Raw genomic sequence first — 20840 nt, forward strand, 5'->3', positions numbered from 1 at the left:
CATGGCACCTGTATTTTGAGCACTGGGATTTTCTTGTACAGAGATGTCCTGCAATTGTCACCTCTTTATTTCCAAGAATATAACTAGAGTACATTTCCAAGCATACTTTTAGAAACTTCTTTCCAGCTAGTTGGATTTGCAGTGCCCAAAGCACAGAACAGTATGTCTAGAAGCCCCTTTTGTGCCGACTGTGTGCTGTTTGTGGGCAATAGCAAGAATGTGATGCAATTTGCAAGTGTCTTAAGCCTTAAAACACCACCATAAACACAACAAGTTAAATATTGCAAGAAGCGTAGTTCCCTAATTCTATATCTGTAGCATTTCCAATCCTCATCCTATCCAAATCCTAAATTTGCAGGGGCATTGGTTTGCAAAAGGTCTTCCCTTTTCCCCTAATTTTCCCCTAATCATGGGAAGTCTTTCAGGGTAACAACTTGTTTGCTTGAAGTGCTTGTCCTCTCATGCTTAGCTTGTTTGGGACACAGAGAGATGGACTGACTTCCAGAGAAAGAGATCAATGGGGGGAAAAGAGCCAGAGAGGTGCATAAAAATCATGAGAATAAATCACGTTTCTATTGACATTTTGAGTGAAACCTCCTTGTTTGTTTGTTTTTTTCTATTTTTGTACTCCACAGAAATTTGAACAAATGCAATTTGCAAGCTAAATTACTTAAACTGAATGCTTAATGTTCTTGAGAAGGAAACTTCAGATTGTGTAACCCCCTAATACCAACACACCTTTTAAAATCAATAGTCAGTGCCTCAGGATTGAAGGAAGTACTTAAGTTAGCCTTGAAAGCTGAACATTTAAATGTGAATGATTTGGAGCCTATAATTTATTTGCTGGAGAATTCTGCTCTTCTATTTAAAAGAAAAAAATTCAAAATTTATTTAAGGACTGTCCACACAGGTAGATGTGGCATGCATAATTATTTGCTCAAGAGAATAATTAGTATGGGAATAAAATTGTGGTACAGATTTCACTTCTTTAACTGAAAAGGATAAATAAGTTACATGCTTGAACTTTATTCTCATGGCTTTGGGATCTTTTGTTTATTTAAGGTGTTCAATTTTGCATCAACAGAATTACAATTCAACTAGTTTGCTTACTTGCAGTTAATGTATGAGAAAGGGCTGTCAAATGTTCACCAGAATGATCAACGAAAAATTGATTTTTTTCTGAGTAGATCTTTTCTGAATTTCCTCATTTTATCTCTGTTGTTTTCCCTTTTTCCACTACCTGCTATCCAAACTATCTCTGTTCACATGTTCTAGTTGGTGTTATTTTGAGATGTGTTTGCTTTAGGTGCACAGTGTAGGTACTTCAGTTATGCAGCTTGGCTCCCTAAGTTTCCTCTCTAACTGAAGGAGAGAGACAGGCTCTTCAGAAAGAAACTTTGCTGCTTTGATATGCTCCCTGGAGGAGCCTGTCTCTTTCCATTATCTACAGAGGAAGCCTCTGGAAATGAGCCTGCTAACTTTGGCACTTAAAAATACTCTGACAAATGTTCCCTGCCACTGCACCAGTGCCCTAAGTAGCTCTTCTTTTTGATTATTTTGGTTTCTTCTTCCATTCATACTCCGGAGTGTCTATCACCAGTTCTGACATCTCCCTTGTTATCTGCCTCCCATCCTTCTTTTTAATTCCTACTGCTAAATCTCTTGTGGTCCCTCACTCCTTTCATCCCCCTGACTCCTTATATTAAGAAATTTTCTCTTTCTCCTCCCTCCCACATTTCTTCTGCCTGAATCCCTTCTTTTTTGGACCCCCAGTCCCAAGAGGCATTTCCCCTCAAATTGCTGTTTGCTATTCAGTTCGTTCTTCCATTTTTCAAGTGTCTCTATGAGCTGACTGCCTTGCCTCTCTTTTAAACCCCTTTTTGATCCTCTCCAGTCCCTCTTCTGCTCACTGTTGAGGCTGCCCACGCTGGAGATCACACAGACGCATACGTTGCTTGGAAATGTTTGAAGGCAGTTACGCATACTTGCACCAGCTCTGTATGTTTAACTGGTTTGCTTGTCACACATCCTCAAAGCTACATTCATCACCAAATGGAGGTAAGAAAGGAGGTTTTCCCTCAGGTCCAACTGTCTGCAGCTGCTGGCTTTGGTTTGGTTTGTTTCTTCTGTTTTCCTCCATAAAATGGGACTCACTGCACCTATTTCCGATGTTACCTGGACATTTCAAATAGCAAATTCCTGTTTTTTCAGAGAGCGGAAACACTTCCAGCATCCTTGGTCTCTCCCAGTATGCTGCTGGGACACACCATAGTTTTTGTGGCCTCTTGGATTGCAGTCTTATGGCTGCTGCAGGATGCTGGGGAGTGGTGGGTGACCTGTGTTGGGTGGGGAGCAATGAGCATGCATTATGTGGATTTTCATGACCAAACTCCACGGAAGGGGGACTTTACCAATCTAGGCATACTGGGACTCTTACAGTGAATGTCTATATTATTTTAGTGTATTGGTATCCAGTATTAGCATGCATTCAAATAGGCTGTTGAGGGGTTTTTGATGAAAATGTGGATTGTGGGCTAAGGCAAAGGGGAAGAAATAACAACTTTAACATGCATTTCTGAAGATGCAAAAAAGAACGGCGCAGATCCAGCATCATAAAGCCCCCACAGCTTCTGCACAGTCAGGTTAATACCTATAATGGAAATGCCATGTGGTAGTGTTAGCAATTTGCAAACTCAGCAAATGCCGTGATGTACAAGGAAGCACAGAGGTAGAAATGGCAGTCAAGGAGAAGCACTTTGGCTGCAGCTGGTTTTGAGGGAATCATCTCTTGGCACAGCAGATGCTCTGTATCTGTACAGTAGCATTAGCTGATCACCATTTTAAGGGGGCTCATTTCATCTCACTTCAAAACAGGCACTGGTGGAGCACCTGTTAACTCACCTATGTGGCACCCTGTAAGTACTCATCTTCTTCCACTGGCTATGAATGCCAGGTCAAATATAGCCCTCTGTGCAGCAGGTGGCTATAGCCAGAGAGGTGAACTGCACTCTTGTGGTAAGAGCCTGCCCAGCACAAGCAACGAGGACTTTACCTGCTTCAGTGTCTTCTTTTTTTTCCTCACTTGGAGGTTGATGCTCATTTCTGTTTGCTCTATTTCTGAAGTGTCAGTCTCCACCTGGATATCTTTTGCACAGGGACCTATTATTTCAGTACGTTTGTGGTATCAGTTGTGTTAATGGTTCCTATTTGATCTGATCATAATTTAGACTCACAAGTCAGTATTAGAAGCAGCAGCAGGGTCCAAAAACTTATTTAAGTTTTGTGGAAAGAAAGGACAGCCCCATTTCTTTCCTTGGCATTATCAACATCTCTACAGTCAGAGCATTGATAAAATTTTGCATATCTTCCTCCAGCAAGAATTGTTTTCTAAGCAAAGTGCAGTTGTATCTCCTCGTAAGGTTTTTATCACAGACAGGAACTCATTGACTAACAGAAACTTGGGGTGCTAGGAGTTAAGAATACACACGGGAGGTGTCCCTGAAAGTCCTACTGCAGTAGGGATTAGGGATGTTGTCTGGAAGCAGAACTGATTCTGGTGGCAAATCCTTCTTCTTCAGGTAACAGAGAGTTTTGGAAACCACACAAAGAATCTATTCATGGGTTTTTTTCTGGTTTATATAGACCAATGCTGGAACGTTCTCACAAACATCTATGATTTAGCAGCCAGTATCAACAGCCAATGACACAGTGGAAGTGGCAAGAAGGGCTGCTTTGTCTCTTGATGTTGCGTAAGTTCTTCCATTTTTCTAAGCTACCCACAAATATTTCATCAAGCGGTACACAGCAAAATTAGACTGCTTCATAACAGTCTCAGCTTAAGGGTATGTATCAGTTTAAATGGTTTTTCCCTAAAGGGCTCTGCAGTGCTGAGATTATTAGACGTTTTCTTGAGAGTTTCAGCTTTTGTACACTATGCCTCTTGGATCTATGAGGCCAGGAATGGTTAATCGAGGTACTGTCTCTATCGGAACCTGAGAGCAAAGTTAGAGCTGCAAGAATATTAGGACAGCTCAAGCTTCACATACGAAAAAAAATATTGCAAATTAATTAGCCAAAACCTCAAATCTAGGTACCTAAATTTTGGATCTATCTTGTATGAACCAGATGGATGCAGAGACATGAAGAATAGTATCAATTGCTTTGTATGTTATCTTCTACTCAACTGCAGGAACATCCCATTCCTTTCAGTAACAAAATGCTGAGCTTGGCCTTATTTGTCCCTGAATGTCATGCACAACTGACTTTGCAAGTTTGAAGGCAGAAACTATTTGAGAAAGGAGATATCCTTGACCCCATCTTTCTATGATTTTGTGTTTTCTGCTCACAACTAGCTTCTCAACATCACTGTGAGAAATTGCTGTCTTGGATTATTGATTTAGTATTTCCTCAGTGGCCTTTTACAGATAAAGAGATCAATAAAGACAGAGCAAAAGAGGACAAAAAAGAGAAAGAAAATTGTATATGGGAGATGGCAATGATTTTGAGGGAAGCATTCCTTTGTGTGCACCTGTTTCTATGAGATTTTTACCATTTTCCATCTTCTCTTTTCTGGAAGGTTTAACTTTACCGTAAAACTTACAGTTGTGATCCCTCAGCCCCGATTCGTCATCTTACACTCTCATTTCAAGCTTCCAAACAAACAAGAGGGATTTGGGGTGGGGAGGAAGGAGAGATTTGGGAGCATAGCTTCAGATTCACTGCTAAAGGCTTTATGCTTTGTTCCTGGACATGCCAAACAGCCAGGTTTCGGGTCAGTTGTCAGAAATCTGAGTTAGACTGCACTCAGACATTTAGTAGTCCCAGTCAGCTGACAGACAGCCTGAAATCCAGTTGGTCTCCGTCAAATCCAGATGCCCCTCGTTCTAGTGGTGAAGGCGAAATGCAGGAGAGAATTCACATCCCTTTTGGGGGACAAGACTCCATTCTCCCTGTTCATTTTCCTTTCCATGCCCCCTGCTTCCTCTATGGGTCCTCCTCCTGCTGCCTCTGTTGCTTTCAACAAGGTTGAAGCCAGTTCTGCTGCTGCCCCTGTGGCAGAGAAATGGTATGAAGAGCAGCAGCAGCAGTCACCACTGCAATCCCTTCCTGTCTCAGAGCCATCTGTATAAATGCTGTCAGACCCTTTTTCTTTCCAACACAAATTAAACTCTGCAACTTTCTTCACCTCAAAAAAACCAAGGTGTGGCTTCCTACTGAGCAGAAACCTTCGAATAGTACTAGTTGACATGAACTAAAATTGTGCCAGGGATTGTCTTAATGATTAATTGGTGTGGATGATCCCTGTGTTCTGGCACTACTCAGTTTACTTCTAGAGATGGAGCTAGTACAGCCCACCTGCTCCAGCTCTGCAGCAGGACCCTGTCTTGCAATAGAGGAGCCACTTGGCCTAGATGTCTTGAGGGGTTGAATCAGGTTGTCAGTGCCCCTTTCTGTGAGGGAAGTCCCAAAGTTCAGGATATTTCAGGCATGAATGCTCCCCCCCTTCCTCCCCCCCAAACAGCTGCAGAAATCTGGGATCTATATTCCAGCTCTTTGCCCAAAACTCTCTGATCTGCAAACCTAAGGGCAGGTGAAATTCTCCCCAGGACTCAGCTAGCATTGACCTAGAGTTGCATTATTTGCAGAATCTCTGTGCTTCAGGCATATCAGAAAAAAATGGGGCCAAACAGTTCCACCAGTTTGCAGAACAGGATTCCATTATCTTGTCTGCTTTGTTTTTGAAAATGCAAGTGCTGTTGACCACATCCTACATAATCTTGTGGGGTTTTCTCCCACAAGGCAAGGCAAAATGCCAGCTAGAAGCTGAGGAGGAAACTGGCAGTGAAAATATGTCATTGTGTTTCAAAGGGCTCTTCTAACTTTCCAGACAAATTAAAAAAAAAAAAAAATTGTTTCCTTCAGTTGAAAGAGTACACCAAAGACATCATGCACTTGTATAACTTGCCTTCAAATCCATGCCAGTTTCCCCCTTGATGAGGATTTCAGAGAGCTCCTGTGATGCAGTGGGGTTCCAGCCATGTGCACCCAGCCTGTGCATCCCAAGTTGTTCTGTGAGGCGGCTCGAGACAGGCAAAGAGAAGGGCTTCTGGGTTCACAACCAAGGCAGGTAACTCTCATCACTTCAAGACTCCAGTTACTTATTTAGTGCCTCTAATATTGATTGAGGAACCCACCTTTGGGCATCCAAGCTTGGAAGTTGTTTGGCTAAATTCACGGGTGTTTCTGTTAATCTATTTGCCTAGAATATATTTCATGTTGAAAAGCAAGATCTTCTCACAATGAAATTCCCTATGTGAACTCCTTTCCTGGCATAGCTCCACCATGCCCATATGAATAGAGTAGAAAAATGTAAATTTGATCTTACACTTGTTCACCTATGCAATCTACAATATCCTGAGTTTAAAAACAGGCTGTCCTGGAAGTCTGGCTGCTCATTGGCTTGTACCAGGTAGCATGTCCTTTAGGTTAGAAACTCAGTGTCGTACAGGCTTCAGGAGTATGCATTGTGCTTGTGATCAATACACATAAAAATATGATGGAAGTAGGGCAACTCTGCAATAATTTGAATACTGCATATTTATGTAGTTATTGAGCTATGCTATGGGGGGAATTCACGGGGTCAGTTGCAGATATGCACATATAATGGGGTTGTCTAGAGTCTCGGAGACTACCAATTCCAAGGCACAATTCATTTTACGCTAACACCGATGTTTTAAGTACAAGAATGTGCCTAGATCTGCAGTGAATATAAAAGGAGCCTAAAGTGACTGCTCAGAGGCAGACATGTGCATTGTAAACATTGCAGGTTATGTGAGATGAATTCTGCCCTGTGAGACCATCCTGGGTTAAATATTGAGGTATTTTACCCAAATTACTATTATTAGGCTAAATTGACAGTGCTTATTAAAAAATGACCACAAACAACAAAACAAAACAAAACAAAACAAAAACAACTGGAAAGTGTAACACTGACTCAAGGTAAGACACATTTCCAGAGGACAAACCTGCTTTGCCTCTACAAAGAGGGGCTCTGGCTCTTGCCAAGTCCAGCAAATAAATTTTGGGCAGCAGGACTAAAAAGCCCAGGAATGGAGAAGACATAGGAATCTTAGACCTGCCCCAGAAGTGCTGATGAATTACTGTCAGGGACTGGTGGTTGTAGCCCACAGCGAGTGTTTGAAGAAGTCAGATCTGCATAGGTAACTACTTTGATAAGACATGCACATGCTGTTTTACAATGGTTCCCTTTACGTGCCTCTACAAGTATTACTACCAATAAGCCATCACTCTTCAGAACACTATCTGCTTGCCGTTAGCATGGATTTCTGAAGGAGACTTGCTGACAGCTGGGCCCACTGGATAATCACAGGGTGTTGGAGCTGGGGCCTGCCCAGAGGTGGGAGAGCCACACCTCTTCATGGAAAAGTAAAGGAATAAGGCCTGAGGCTTGACACATTACAGTCAGAGAGGAGTACACGTAGAAAGGATATTGTTAACATAGCTGTAACTCATACAGAAGTGGGGAAGGGACCTTCTGGGTCACTGAACCTTCCCAGCTGAAGTGCCAGACCTACTGTCATGGCCATACTGGTATCGATACCTGAGTTACTACCGTGAGGCTCAGTCAGATGTATCTCTAAGTGCTGTATTCAGTGCTGGCTGAAATGCAGTCCATCAGTAGTTCTTGTGGGCAGAAGCTCTCGTGAACATCAGCAGCAGCAGGGCTAGCCTATCTCACTCTTCTGAGAAGTTGCCAGTTTACAAACGTAAAGATGCACTTGTAACCTTTTAAAAACTTCCTCTAATGTCTTTTATTTTTGCTGGTGACTCCTTTTCTGCAACAGGCAGAGCACACCTCAGCTCTTCTCCCCATTGCTTTCCATGAATGTTAGATTTTGCTCATTCCCTTGGATGATTTTGGAGCACATGCATCCCAGGAAGTTCCACAACTCTACAGGATGCTATTCATAATGGAAAAAAGATCTTGTGGACTGTTCTTCACAAGTTCACAGTATGTAGGAGACATATTAGGTGAATTTACTAACCACATCTGGAGAGGTATTCGTGCTCTTAAACAGTTGCATATTGGTGCCTAAGCTCTTGTGGATCTAGACCTCTCCACATACTTTTAGCTGCACTTTCTCATGGAGATATTTGGGTCTGAAAACACTTAAGCCAACCTTTTTGAACTCAAGTGCCTAAACTAGGCATTCTCTTCCCACTTAATGCAAATGCCAGAAGTCCTTTTTATTACAGCAGCAGAAGAGCAAGCTTTAAAGCTAACAGCTGTCTCTGTAGTTCTCTGACTTTGCAGGTGCTGGAGCAAGCACACTCCCCTGCCTGTCCAGATGGCTATCATGTTAATGGCTTATTGCCTGCCCGTGGGCAGCTTTTCTGGATGCACCTGGCAGCGTTTAACCTCTTGGGTCTGTTCAAAGTAGTGGGTCCCTACGTGCTCCTAATAGTGAACTTCAGCTGCGCTCAAATCCAACCTTGTGGCTTGCTGTCTGAATAACCTGCAAGCCTGGTTTCTGAAAATGGCCTTGAGTTGCCTCCAACAGATAGGACAGGCAGGCTAGGGAGGGACAAAACTCCCAAGCCTTGTAAGGTGCAACCCAAAATGGTCGCGTGGTTCTGGGCTGCTCACACTGCACCTGCCCAAACCAAAGCTTCATCCAGCTTCTATTCACCTCCTGTCTTCCCAGTGCACATTCTCTACCTCCTGCAATTGCAGCCACAGGCAGAAAGTCCCACAGGCCTTGGTACTGCTGCCAGCACAGTGGTGAATGACTGTCAGCCTGAAATCATTTGCACTTGTGCAAGGCTTTAGTTTGCGTGTACTTTGTATGGGATGAGCTTTTTTTTGAGCTCTGGAGAAAAGCCTGCACTAAAATCGGGGCTGTAGTAGCTGGGCAGTGGCCGTTTCAGGCCGAGCCACCAATGCTGCACTGAGGGCTGTGCTCTCCCACGGAACATTTTCTCCCTGGTACCGACTTCTCTTCCTCAGGCACCGCTGGGGCCTTCCTCCGCTACCGGGGTGCCCCAGCCCTTCGCGCTACACCAGAGCGCAGAGACGAGGGGGGAGGTAAGCTGCTCTGCCCAGAGTCCTCAAGGAAACGCCGCTAACCACCAAGGTAAGATGGGGACAGGTGCCCGCCCCGTCCTCCCCCAGATCCTGACGTCGGGTCCCGCTCAGCAGGGACTGCCCGGCCCCCGGCAGCCGCCGCCCGCCCCTTCCGCCGGCGGGCCCGCCTCCTTCTCCCGGCAGCCCGCGGCCGGTATGGCGGCGCACGGCCCCTGAGGTCGCACGTGTGGCTGTCGGCGTGGGGCTACGCCGCGCCGCGGGGCCCGGGCCGACCCCCCGCCGCCATGAAGAGCAAGTCCTCAGCCCACAAGTCGGGGAACACGCACCGGGTGAGCGCCCGCCCGGCCGCGCCGGGTTTCCGCGGCTGGTGGCCGGGGGAAGGGTCTTTAGGTTTTCGTCGTCGGTGTTAGTTTAATGGTAATGCCGGGCTCCCGAAGCGGTGCTGGAGGAGGAGGTGTGAGGGCGGGTGGTGTGGCAGGGCCGCGGGGAGCCGCGCCGCGTCGGGGCTCCGCAGCGCTGTGAGGGGGTCCTGGCCGAGACACCCGCGCCGAAGTGCGGCTTCTCCCCCTTTCCCCGGCACTGAGTGACACCTCCGTGAGCCGAGTCACCGCCCGTGTCACGCAGCAGGCACACCACAGCCTTAATGTAGAAAACTGACATAATGTAATAAAACAAAAATACCCAATGGGGGTATTAACCTAGGCGTTGTTTCAGGAAAGGCAAGAGCAGGGCAGTCTGTTGAAATCCGGGTGGATTTCTCTGCATCTTTTTCCCCGTGTTGTGGAGGCATGTGGGGTGCGAGCCTTGGTTGTGCAGAGCGAGGGGGGAGAGGGTCGGTCCTGCTCGTGGGCATTTTAAGCATTTTTTTGCCTTAAAATTCTGTTAGGACTGTTTACAGATTGACAGGTACTGTCTGGCAGCCCGTCATTATAAGTGGCGTTTTTGTTTGCAGTGCGTGTGCACTTAGGACTTAGAAGGGCCGTTCTCAGAATAGAGCAAGAAACATGTATGGCTTTTGTTTTACAGTTTCTTACCTTTTCGGAGCGCTTAAGCAATGTTAATATTGATATTATTCATCGGATTGACAGAACTGGAAGCTACGCTGAGGTGAGAATAGTAATTGTGGTCATTTTCTGCAATCACATCACAAGTAGATACGCTCCATGAGAGATTCACTTAAGAAGTTTATTTAGGAGGAAATTGGAAAGAAGCTCCTGGAAAAGTTGCCTTTCTTGGAGCCTCATTTCATGCTTTGTTCCCCTTTACTTTTTGACCTGCTTCACAGTATTGCCATAGAGACTCTTCAACAGCATCACCCTGATGGCTTTCACGTGGCTGGTGGGCCTGTGGGTGTTGCTGAGAATGGAAGATGCTGCTGTGGCAGTCAGCAGTCCTAGGTCTGGACCTGCAAAGACTTACGGGTGCTGAGTAGTTGCAATACTCGCAGCATGTATATAAAGCTTGCGTATGTATCTTTATAGATCATAAAGAAGGGTCATCTGTATGTGTCCTATAGATCATCATTGTGAATATAGTGCTTTGCAGGTTATTACCTCCTGGCCTGCTGGATTGTTCTTCTGAACTTCCCACTCAATAGCTGCGAGGATGCCAAAAGAAATCCCAAAGCATTTGTGCTGGGTGGGCTGTGGCTCAGCATCTTAGATTATCAAGGCCAGTCAACAGAGGTCTAAAAAGCAATTACGTAAACAAGTCTTGTCACCAGAAAATATTTTCAAATATGTTTTGAATATAGAAAGAGAAGTCTTATTTTCAGGGAGATTCCATAGCACCTTTTGAAATGAATTCATCAAGATTTCTTGAAATATTCTTAAAATAGTTAAGGTACTTGATAGTTTTCTTCATCTGAACCTCTCATCTTTGCAGGCTACATTCATTAGGGTTGATAGGTATTATTTTATCTTTGTTTTGACAGGAGGTTGAAACCTACTTTTTTGAAGGACTACGGAAATGGAGGGAACTGAACCTCACTCAGCATTTTGGTATGTAATTTTTATTAATGTTTCCTGCTTTCCTTAAACTGTTAAAATACATTTCTTCTGCATCCAGAGCCCAATGGGAGTTTTTCTATTGGCTGGTTTTTGGATTGGGCTCTGGAGAGTTATTATTCTTTAACATCCTACATGTTTACCAGGAACTGGACTAATTTTCAGGGTTTCTCTTTTGTGCTTCAAACAGTGCAGTTCTACAATGAAGTGGTCAACAAATGCCAGTCCTTCAACCAGCTGGTCTATTACCAGAGTGCCATTGTGCAGAGCTTGAAAACATATTTGCAAGTCAAAGGCAGTCTTGCTTATCAACCCCTATTAGAGTAAGTATATGGTGACAAAACGTAGTCAGAAGTCTTGACAGTATTACAAGTAAGCATGAGTCCTGTTGTGAGTGTTCTTTTTCTTTATTGTACCTGAGGAGAATATAGCAATGAGATGCCCAAAGTGGTCATATTTCCCTGGTAGAGCTTTATGGTTCTAAGTCTTCAAAAAAACCCCAAAACTATGACAAGGCAAGCAAATTAGCCTGAGTGCTTACTGAGTGTCAGACAGAATGTTCAAGTGCTTTGTTTGATGTTAATCATTTATGTCTTCTTGTTTACTGTTATCTGCTTGATTTTTTTTAAAATCTTAAGATTCTTGCCATCCACAGCTGCCTAATAGGTGATATTTAAATAAAAGTGAGAAGTAAAGGTGATGCTGTCTTTCTTTCCAAAGAGACTGTGCTGGATTATGCAATGTCTGACTAGGTTTTTATTGGTTTGTTTTTGAAATGCACTAACACTGGTGTATTTTCTGAAACACAGTCTAGTGGTGCAGCTGGCTCGAGATCTTCAGGCTGATTTCTATCCCCACTTCCGTGACTTCTTCCTGGCCATCACCAACTTACTGGATACACAGGACACAGAGCTGCTGGAATGGGCTTTTACTGCTCTTTCCTATCTCTACAAATACTTGTGGAGATTGATGGTGAAGGACATACACAACATATACAGGTAAAAGCCGTTTTAATGTCTGTCTTGATCAGCAGTTATTAGATGCTATAGAAACATAAATGTCACACGAATACATGGCTTAATGCTTCAGTATACGTGTTAGCATGCTTTCCCTGCTTTCTGAGAGACTCTGAGCCTTGTTATCATATGCAGCTCCTTTGAGATCCTACTGACTTTCATGGGCCGCTGTATTGGAGGAGGGATGTGGGTTGGGCTGCAGATTTGCACCTTTGGTCTCCTTTTCTCCTGTGGGGATAGGAGAGGAAGCATCCACCTCAGCTGGGTAAACAAAGCTCAGAAAGACACTGGATTGCCAGAGTCGTCTTGGAAACCTGTGTCCAAGTCGAAGTTCAACACAGGTCTCAAGTATCTGCCAAGTACCTCAGCCATAGTTTTATCATTTCTGTCTTTCCCAATTGCAGACACCTAGACTAATGACATTGAATTGATTCCTTTGAATCTTTAATTGTTCCTTTCCCAGCATTTTCCCCTTTATGTTTTTCCCTTCTTCCTGTCTGTTTAGTGAGAGAGCAGATGAGGTACGCACAGTTTTGTATGCTTTGAAACTCCCTGCACAGGATGCTGTGGATGTGGAAGGTTGGCATAGGTTCAAAGGGAAACTGGCCAAATTGGAAGGAGTTACCAAATGGATAGGAGCCACCTCTGGCTTGGGGAGTCCCTGAGCTACAGGTGGTTGAAGGCTGATTTTGTATGTGCTTGCCCTGTTTTTAAACCTTTCTCAGGCACCTGCTTTGGCTGCCGCTGTAGACTGAATACTGGGCTGGATGAACCTGTGGCCTGACCCAGTATGACTGCTTGTTCGGTCTTACATTGCTGTGGTAGCAGGTCTCTTCTTTCTGTTACAGCCAGTGGGTCCATGTTGCTTCCTCCTAATTTCAATTTGGAACAGATGGAGCAAAAGAGGGGTTACAGATTCCCTCCCCAACCCAGCGAAAGCCGTCGGGCATATTGAAAAAACATCTGCTTGGCTGTGAATCTGAGCCACCACTCGCTCTGCACTGAACATGTGCTGAGCCACCTGCAACTGTTACTGAGACTTACCAGAGAACTGCAAATATTTATCACCCCTGTAAATTGTATCTTTAGAAACTTGTAAGTGCACAGGAGAGCCTGTTGGCTCAACTGAAATACAAATCTGGCTTATCAAATCAACTTTGGTTTTACTTACTGCTGCTGAGTATATATGTTGAAAATCTTGATGCTGCAGTTGAATCTGTGTGGATCCAGAGATTTTAGTGGTATTTCTGAATGCAGCTTAATTTGCCTGGCATTGTCATTTGACCTTCTTTCCAAAACTCTGTTCTTTATCCAGGGAGAGTGGGAAGGAATCGAGTTGAGGAAGGTATTTGCCCTCTCTAGGAGGACAGATTCTTAGTGTTTGTAAGAAGTGGCAATGTAAACTGAAAACATAAGTTTTAAAACCAGTTGGTGGCAATTCTTGCATTGTCTTTAAAACAGCGGATTATTTTGTGTCTTTGTAGCCTGTACAGCACCCTGCTGGCTCACCACAAACTTCACATCAGAAACTTTGCTGCTGAAAGTTTTGTCTTTCTAATGAGAAAGGTGAGGTGTTTGTACTTTGACGCTATCTCCATTCTGTGGTGGCTCTTGGATTCAATGTGTAATATTAGGTTTTCTCCAAAGAAGGGTTAACAAGGCCTGAACTGGCGTTCAGCATGTCCTGAGTTGTCATTTTTAGTGAGTGTTTTACTGAGAATGTCATGCACTTCATATCAGCAGTGGCAAATAGAGGCCTTATCACTGTCTTGTTTTAAGAGCAGTTAAACCAAATGTCTGTGGTTGGTTTATTTAAAATGACTAGAAATGGTAAGGTAATCTTCCAAAAGGGAGGCTTTGATTTGTAAATGCATACTTGCTCACTGGCTTTTTCACTAATGCTTTAAGGCCCTTGTGGAACTGAAATTCTTGTGACAACCTTTTTGCAGTCCTGAAAATCATAGAGTATATAACATTCCCAGGCAGATCAATCAAGATCAGACAGCAGCCTTTCATGGAGTAAGGAAAGGGAGTGGTAGTTTTTGGGGTTTTATTTAGTCAAAATATACAAAAGCCAGGATTCCTGAGACTGGCCAGCAAATTTGGGTATCCTCATTTTTGTCCTAAGTTGAGAGACCTTAATAAAGCACATTTGTTTGATTGGTTGTTCTCAGAAATTGCTGAACTTCAAGTCAAATCCTCAGAAATGGAGGGGTTTAAAATCTTGGGCCAGAAATCCCTGCAGTATTCCCAAGTGTGGTTATATTTTTGGATGACTGGATTCTGTGTTCAGCTGATACACGTCTCTTTCCACACCAGCGCAGCGACCTTTGTGTTTCAGTTGGGACCAGTTTAATGGTGCATTTATGCACATGTTTAACTCTAAAATCATAATAATCAAAACCACATATTTCAACTGCAGTGGCCTCAGTAGACCTGTGTACATCCTGGGGGGGGGAGCTGTAGTGACTGAATAGCTGATCATTTTTCTCCTTTCAGTTTCCTTGCGTGGATGCAGAAATAGTGAGTTTGAACTGTTAGGGGAAGGCAGGTCTAGGAGTGTAATGTGGTGCTGTGGAGCCATTTAATTGCCTCTATCCATCTGGCAGCTCTGAACGGAAGATAACTTTTTTTTTTCTCCTTATGTTTTATAGGTTTCTGATAAAAATGCAATCTTCAATTTAATGCTCCGTGACCTGGGGGAGCACCCCGAGAAGGTGGAAGGTGTAGGACAGCTACTTTTTGAGATGTGCAAGGGTGTTCAAAACATGTTTCACTCTTGTGCAGAGACGGTAAAGACAAGAAAAGATTGCTGGTTTAAATGTTGCTGTAACAGAGCCTTAGGCAGCGCTCAGAGAAACCATTGAGTGTTGTCTTGTTCACCTCAGTGGATCCTTGGTGATAAGCATGCTGTTCCGTACTTAATAGGATCTGAAAGACACCTTCTAAGAATACTCTTTGAGATAGGAAGGTTGTTTTTAGTAATTCCTATGCAGTATTCCTATATATTAAAATAGTACTTCTTGCTGGTATTTCAGATTGTAAGTGATAGTCCTTTTTTTTTCCTCCCTGTAGTCGTTCTAGAAAGAATCAAGATCATTGGAATATTTTAGCAGCATATTGCACTAACTAATTTTAGGATTGCTAGATTATTTTCAAAGTATAAGGACATGATGTGCTCTTTTCCTGTGCAGGCTATGAAGTTAATTCTGTTAAAGTTGGGGCCTATTACTGAAGAAGAAATTGAACTACCGTGGGTAACTGTAGGAGAAGCCTTTGAGCAGATGATCAGATCAGCTGTAGTGCATATCCATAAGGAGCATTTTGACATTGTCTTCAAGTGCTTGCAGGTACACTGATTTTTTTTTTTTTTTAATTTTTTTTGATTCATGAGAGACTGAAAAAAAAATGTGCACTTATCAAGAAAAGTATTTGTGTTTTATTGGACCAGAGCTGGTTTTTTTCTGCTTTGGAAACATTAAATACAGTGTCATGAGCATGGGAAAAATCCCACCCTTCTTTTGTAAGTTCAGTGACCCTGGTGTCTGTGCTGTGCTGTGAGAAGGGAACTACTGTGTGAGACACAGACTTCAGTGCCACGACTGGGCAAGGAGGTTTTGTAGGATCTGCCTTTGCAGAGACAGACATCACAGGCCCCTTGCTGGGGTGGGAATGCTAGGGCTTGCTTTATATTGCTGAACTAGGTGGTTCCAAGACCACCTTGTGACAGTAACGGGGAAGCTTTCTTTCCTCATGTTGCTGCTTGGGGGGTTACACTCTGAGGTTTGAGGGAGCACAGCTGAGTGCCGTGGGCTGTGCTGTGTTGGGTCAGGGTGATGTAGAATGATGAGCAAGGGCCTGGCAAGTGCTTTTTATTTACCTGATCAACATTTAAATGTGTTTTACTAGCGATTGGGATTTGCTAAGGGGGTTTGAAACCTCTTGCAACTGACAACTGTGTCAGTTGTGCTCCTCACAGGGTTGAAATGGGAAACTGGAGGAAACGGTACACATGAACTTTAGGGTAGTCCTTCCAGCATGGGTAAATAGTTCTATTTATTTCTTTTTGGAACTCCCTCCCCGTGACTATCCATAGTTTCCCAGAAAATCCCATCCTGTTCCTCCTACCTCACCCAGTATGATAGCGGTTAATGCCTGACTATCATTAGCTACAGAATATTTGCCACTGGATGTTTTGTATCCCTGGGATCTGAGTCACTCAGCATCTGCAGTTGTGATGAAATCTTGGAAACTGGTGACATAATTCCCGTTATTTTTAATGAAGCTTGTGTTTTACCCTGGGAACCAGTGGGCAAGTGGCGTTTGTTGAGCTCAGTATCATGTTCAGAAGGAAATACGTAGTCTATGATAGCTCTCTAAATTGGGTTCAATTTATAGGATCAAGGATGGGAGTTTATATTCTCTGGACAGAAAGGGACACTAATGGGAGTGATCCAGAGTAGCTCCATTATCTGTGTAATGTAGATGGTATGAGTAACATCTCAGCATCCACATTAGCATAATGATGCGTAAAGTGTAAAAGTACTTAAGTTATGATAATTCCAGTGGAAGCTAGGTACTTCCATACCATTGTGGCTCTGGGGGCAAGTATTTCTTTCTCTTCCTTTCCTATTTGGTATGTCGTGTGTTGGCCTTTCAGGAGGCACTCATCTTGGGAAGTATTTGTGTTTCTGTCCAAGGAATCCAGGATGTGTGTTTTTACATAATGGGAATCACGTAGTGTTTCTGCAAGGTTTAGTTTGTTGAACATGAATGAGACAGTCAACAGTAGTTTGGGCGGATGAAACATTGATTCTTTAGAATGCCTTTCAAATAGCAGTAAGTGAAACAGGGTCTGATCATTTCTTTGAAACGTTTTGCTTTCCTTTTCTATTTAAACAGGAGTCACTCTTAGACTTGCAGAGGAAAATAACTAAGGCTAACTGCTGTATGGCTTCAGAGCAGATGGAAAGGATTCTGCAAGCTTACCTGATCCTAGTGGAACATGCAAATGGATCCAAAATCTCACTGCCTGAAGATGTCTGTCAGGTAGGTCAGGCCATCACTTTGGCTGATGTACCAGAGAACTATCAATTGAATATGGAAGAAGTGTGGTCAGCTGAAGAACTCGTACACACTTCTGATGCATCAGTGGGCTTAGGATTTGAGTCGAGTGAACAGAGATAATTATTGTGAGTATCACTACCTCTCTGATCCCATGAGAATTTACCTCCGTACTGTAATGCTGGTGTTGTCCTCCTTTAAATGAGCAAGGGGGAAAGCGGGCTGCTGCTGCTAGAGACCATGCTGAACTGTAGTTCCTGCCACTGTGGAGGAGACCTAGACCCCATATCAATGGTAGAGCAGTTCTACCAGATTCACATACGTTTGACCCCGTTGGATTCAAATGTAGGTACAGTTCCTTCAAACTTTGACAGGACTATTAGGATTCATTTCTGTGGGCTGAAACTTAGAACATCATGTCCTCCTGCTCCAGGGACTGTCCAGGTCATTCAGATCAGACAATCACTATCTTCATAGATCAATATCAGTTCTCTCTCTTTCATTTCAGATTTTAATAAAAATGTTACAAACACCAGATCTCTCATCATCTTGCTGCAAGACCCTGCTGAACACCATTTCTGCATTCCTGCTGGCTGAGAATGTTTTCTTGCCTGATTCTTTGACCAAGGAAGCTATTGAGAAGGTAACAAAGACTGCTGCTTACAGCAGAAATCCCAGAGTTCACGTTCCCTATGGCAGGCTGATTTCACGACATTCCGCTTTGGGCTGGGAAATAGACTATAAGATTCCCTTTAGCCTTTTTGCACAGATAAGGGAGAAGCTGCCTAATGCTTTAATGTCTGCTGTGATCTTGGGACTCTTTGACAGTCTTAGACAGATTGTCAGTGTAGCGATGCTGCTGTGGCAGACATCTTTGCAATGAAAGACAGACCCTGATTCAAACACGTACAGCCTCTGTAGAGAAAGGAGGGAGAAGGAGAAGGAACGTGTTCTGTTTTAGATTATAAAGCAGGTCAGTGAGTTGGACTTAGTGAAAAAAGTACATTTTTCACTAAGCTGCCAAGCATTTAGTGAGCATGGGTTAGCTTTGTGAACAAGGTTCAGGCAAGTGCAGTTTGATTTAGAAAGTACACAGGTAGGCACATTTCAGTACTACTATTGCTCCTGAAGCATTGACAGGATTAGCTGCATACATTACTATCAAGTGCAGTGTTGTAAAGATTAATAGGAGATGCTACTATGGAGTCTGGTTCTTCAGTTTTCCTGTTACAGTACATGATAATTTTGTAATTTACAGTGTAGACCATAGTTGTACTGTGTATTTAAAAATATATTTAAAAAAAGATATGTGTTGTGATTTGCAATGGGAAAACAAGGCTGTTGCAATTGTTTAAAAAAGATCAAATTTCATTTGGTCTTCAGTGTTGGCTTGTGTTGAAGTAAGATTGGTTCGGCCTGTGGCATGAGTCCAGTTTTGCTCAGGAGACGTAATCCTTCAAACATTTGAGGATATTTGTGTGGGCTTCTGTTAAACTGGTCTCATGGTTTAACCCCAGCCGGCAGCTATGCACCACACAGCCGCTCACTCACTCCCCCCTGGTGGGATGGGGGAGAGAAGCAGAAGAGTGAAAGTGAGAAAATCCGTGGGTTGAGATAAAGACAGTTTAATAGGTAAAGCAAAAGCTGCACACGCAAGTAAAGCAAAACAAGGAATTCATTCACTACTTCCCATCGGCAGGCAGGTGTTCAGCCATCTCCAGGAAAGCAGGGCTCCATCACGCGTGACGGTTACTTGGGAAGAGAAATGCCATAATTCCAAACATCCCCCCCTTCCTTCTTCTTCCCCCAGCTTTATATGCTGAGCATGACATCATATGGTATGGAATATCCCTTTGGCCAGTTGGGGTCAGCTGTCCCAGCTGTGTCCCCTCCCAACTTCTTGTGCACCCCCAGCCTACTTGCTGGTGGGGTGGGGTGAGAAGCAGAAAAGGCCTTGACTCTGTGTGAGCACTGCTCAGCAGTAATCATAGAATCATAGAATCATTGAGGTTGGAAAAGACCTCTAAGATCATCGAGTCCAACCGTCAACCCAACACCACCATGCCCACTAAACCATGTCCCTAAGCGCCTCATCTACACGTCTTTTAAAAACCTCCAGGGATGGGGACTCCACCACTTCCCTGGGCAGCCTGTTCCAATGTTTCACCACTCTTTCAGTAAAGAAATTTTTCCTTACATCCAATCTAAACCTCCCCTGGCGCAACTTGAGGCCATTTCCTCTTGTCCTATCGCTTGTTACTTCGGAGAAAAGACCAACACCCACCTCGCTACAACCTCCTTTCAGGTAGTTGTAGAGAGCGATGAGGTCTCCCCTCAGCCTCCTTTTCTCCAGGCTGAACAGTCCCAGTTCCCTCAGCCGCTCCTCATAAGACTTGTTCTCCAGACCCCTCACCAGCCTCGTTGCCCTTCTCTGGACACGCTCCAGCACCTCAACGTCCTTCTTGTAGTGAGGGGCCCAAAACTGAACACAGTATTCGAGGTGCGGCCTCACCAGGGCCGAGTACAGGGGCACGATCACTTCCCTACTCCTGCTGGCCACACTATTTCTGATACAGGCCAGGATGCCATTGGCCTTCTTGGCCGCCTGGGCACACTGCCGGCTCATGTTCAGCCGGCTGTCGACCAACACCCCCAGGTCCTTCTCTGCTGGGCAGCTTTCCAGCCACTCTTCCCCAAGCCTGTAGCGCTGCATGGGGTTGTTGTGGCCGAAGTGCAGGACCCGGCACTTGTCCTTGTTGAACCTCATACAGTTGGCCTGAAAACATCCCTGTGTTATCAACACTGTTTTCAGCACAAATCCAAAACATAGCCCCATACTAGCTACTGTGAAGAAAATTAACTCTGTCCCAGCCAAAACCAGCACAACTGGAGGAGGCTTAAAGCTGTTCTTGTCTTCTGAAGGGTCTGGGAAAGGGAGGTCTGGGTGTGTATTTCTATGTTGTACATCTCAGCACTGAGGAGCACTGATCCTTCAAAGGACTGTTCCTATCTTGGGTCCTTCAGAAGCACAGAAGTTGGCTCTGCCCATGAGGTGGTAAACTTTCTGCAACCTGCTACACAGGAAAAATGCCGAGGTGAAAGATCTTTTGGGCCTAAGCTTTTTCCTGACAGTTGATGTATCTGTGCTGCAGTCATGGAACTTTCAGCTTACATTTTCCACATCACAGTAAAGAGATACCTAAGCTGTCTTTGCACAGATCCAGCTTGGATCCAGCAAGGTTTGTTAAAAAGGGCTGTGCTTTTCTGTACCTGAACAGTCACTGGTAACAGTATTGCTGTGTATGTCTGAACTGACAAGCCCTGCTAGCCATGAACAGAAAGCCAAGCTGGGTGTCTCGGAGTTCAAAGCATGGTTGATTTATAAACCAGAAAAAATGTCCCATGGATAATGGAGAGTTGACTATGAAATGTCTCTTGTTATTGTGTTCCTGTCAACCTTTCATTTGCATCTTGCAGGTATTTGCAAGTGGATTTGAACAGCGCTTTCTTTTGGACTTCTCTGAAGTGATGTTCACAATGAAGCAATTTGAGAGGGTAGGTGGAAGCTTTTGTGCATTTTGTTTATTTTTGTTGCCAAAGAGAATAACTGGGAAATCCATAGTATATTTACTTGCCTTGTATGCTGAA

At 44.0% G+C, this 20840-nt stretch overlaps 1 protein-coding gene across 1 annotated transcript in view; it reads left to right on the top strand.

Annotated features, from left to right (window-relative positions):
- Window positions 1-9314: 9314 nt before the first annotated feature.
- The window catches only part of UTP20 (UTP20 small subunit processome component), a 67369-nt gene continuing 55843 nt past the window's right edge, over window positions 9315-20840 (top strand). Inside the window, exons 1-11 of the mRNA XM_076335509.1 lie at window positions 9315-9435; window positions 10133-10213; window positions 11040-11106; window positions 11303-11435; window positions 11922-12110; window positions 13613-13694; window positions 14783-14920; window positions 15323-15478; window positions 17031-17177; window positions 17701-17835; window positions 20670-20747. Of these exons, the coding sequence (XP_076191624.1) occupies window positions 9391-9435; window positions 10133-10213; window positions 11040-11106; window positions 11303-11435; window positions 11922-12110; window positions 13613-13694; window positions 14783-14920; window positions 15323-15478; window positions 17031-17177; window positions 17701-17835; window positions 20670-20747 (1251 nt within the window). The 5' untranslated portion in view covers window positions 9315-9390. The remainder of the gene's footprint in view (window positions 9436-10132; window positions 10214-11039; window positions 11107-11302; window positions 11436-11921; window positions 12111-13612; window positions 13695-14782; window positions 14921-15322; window positions 15479-17030; window positions 17178-17700; window positions 17836-20669; window positions 20748-20840) is intronic.

The sequence above is a fragment of the Aptenodytes patagonicus genome, chromosome 1 (genome assembly GCF_965638725.1).
Source record: "Aptenodytes patagonicus chromosome 1, bAptPat1.pri.cur, whole genome shotgun sequence".
In the NCBI taxonomy this organism is placed as follows: Eukaryota; Metazoa; Chordata; class Aves; order Sphenisciformes; family Spheniscidae; genus Aptenodytes; species Aptenodytes patagonicus.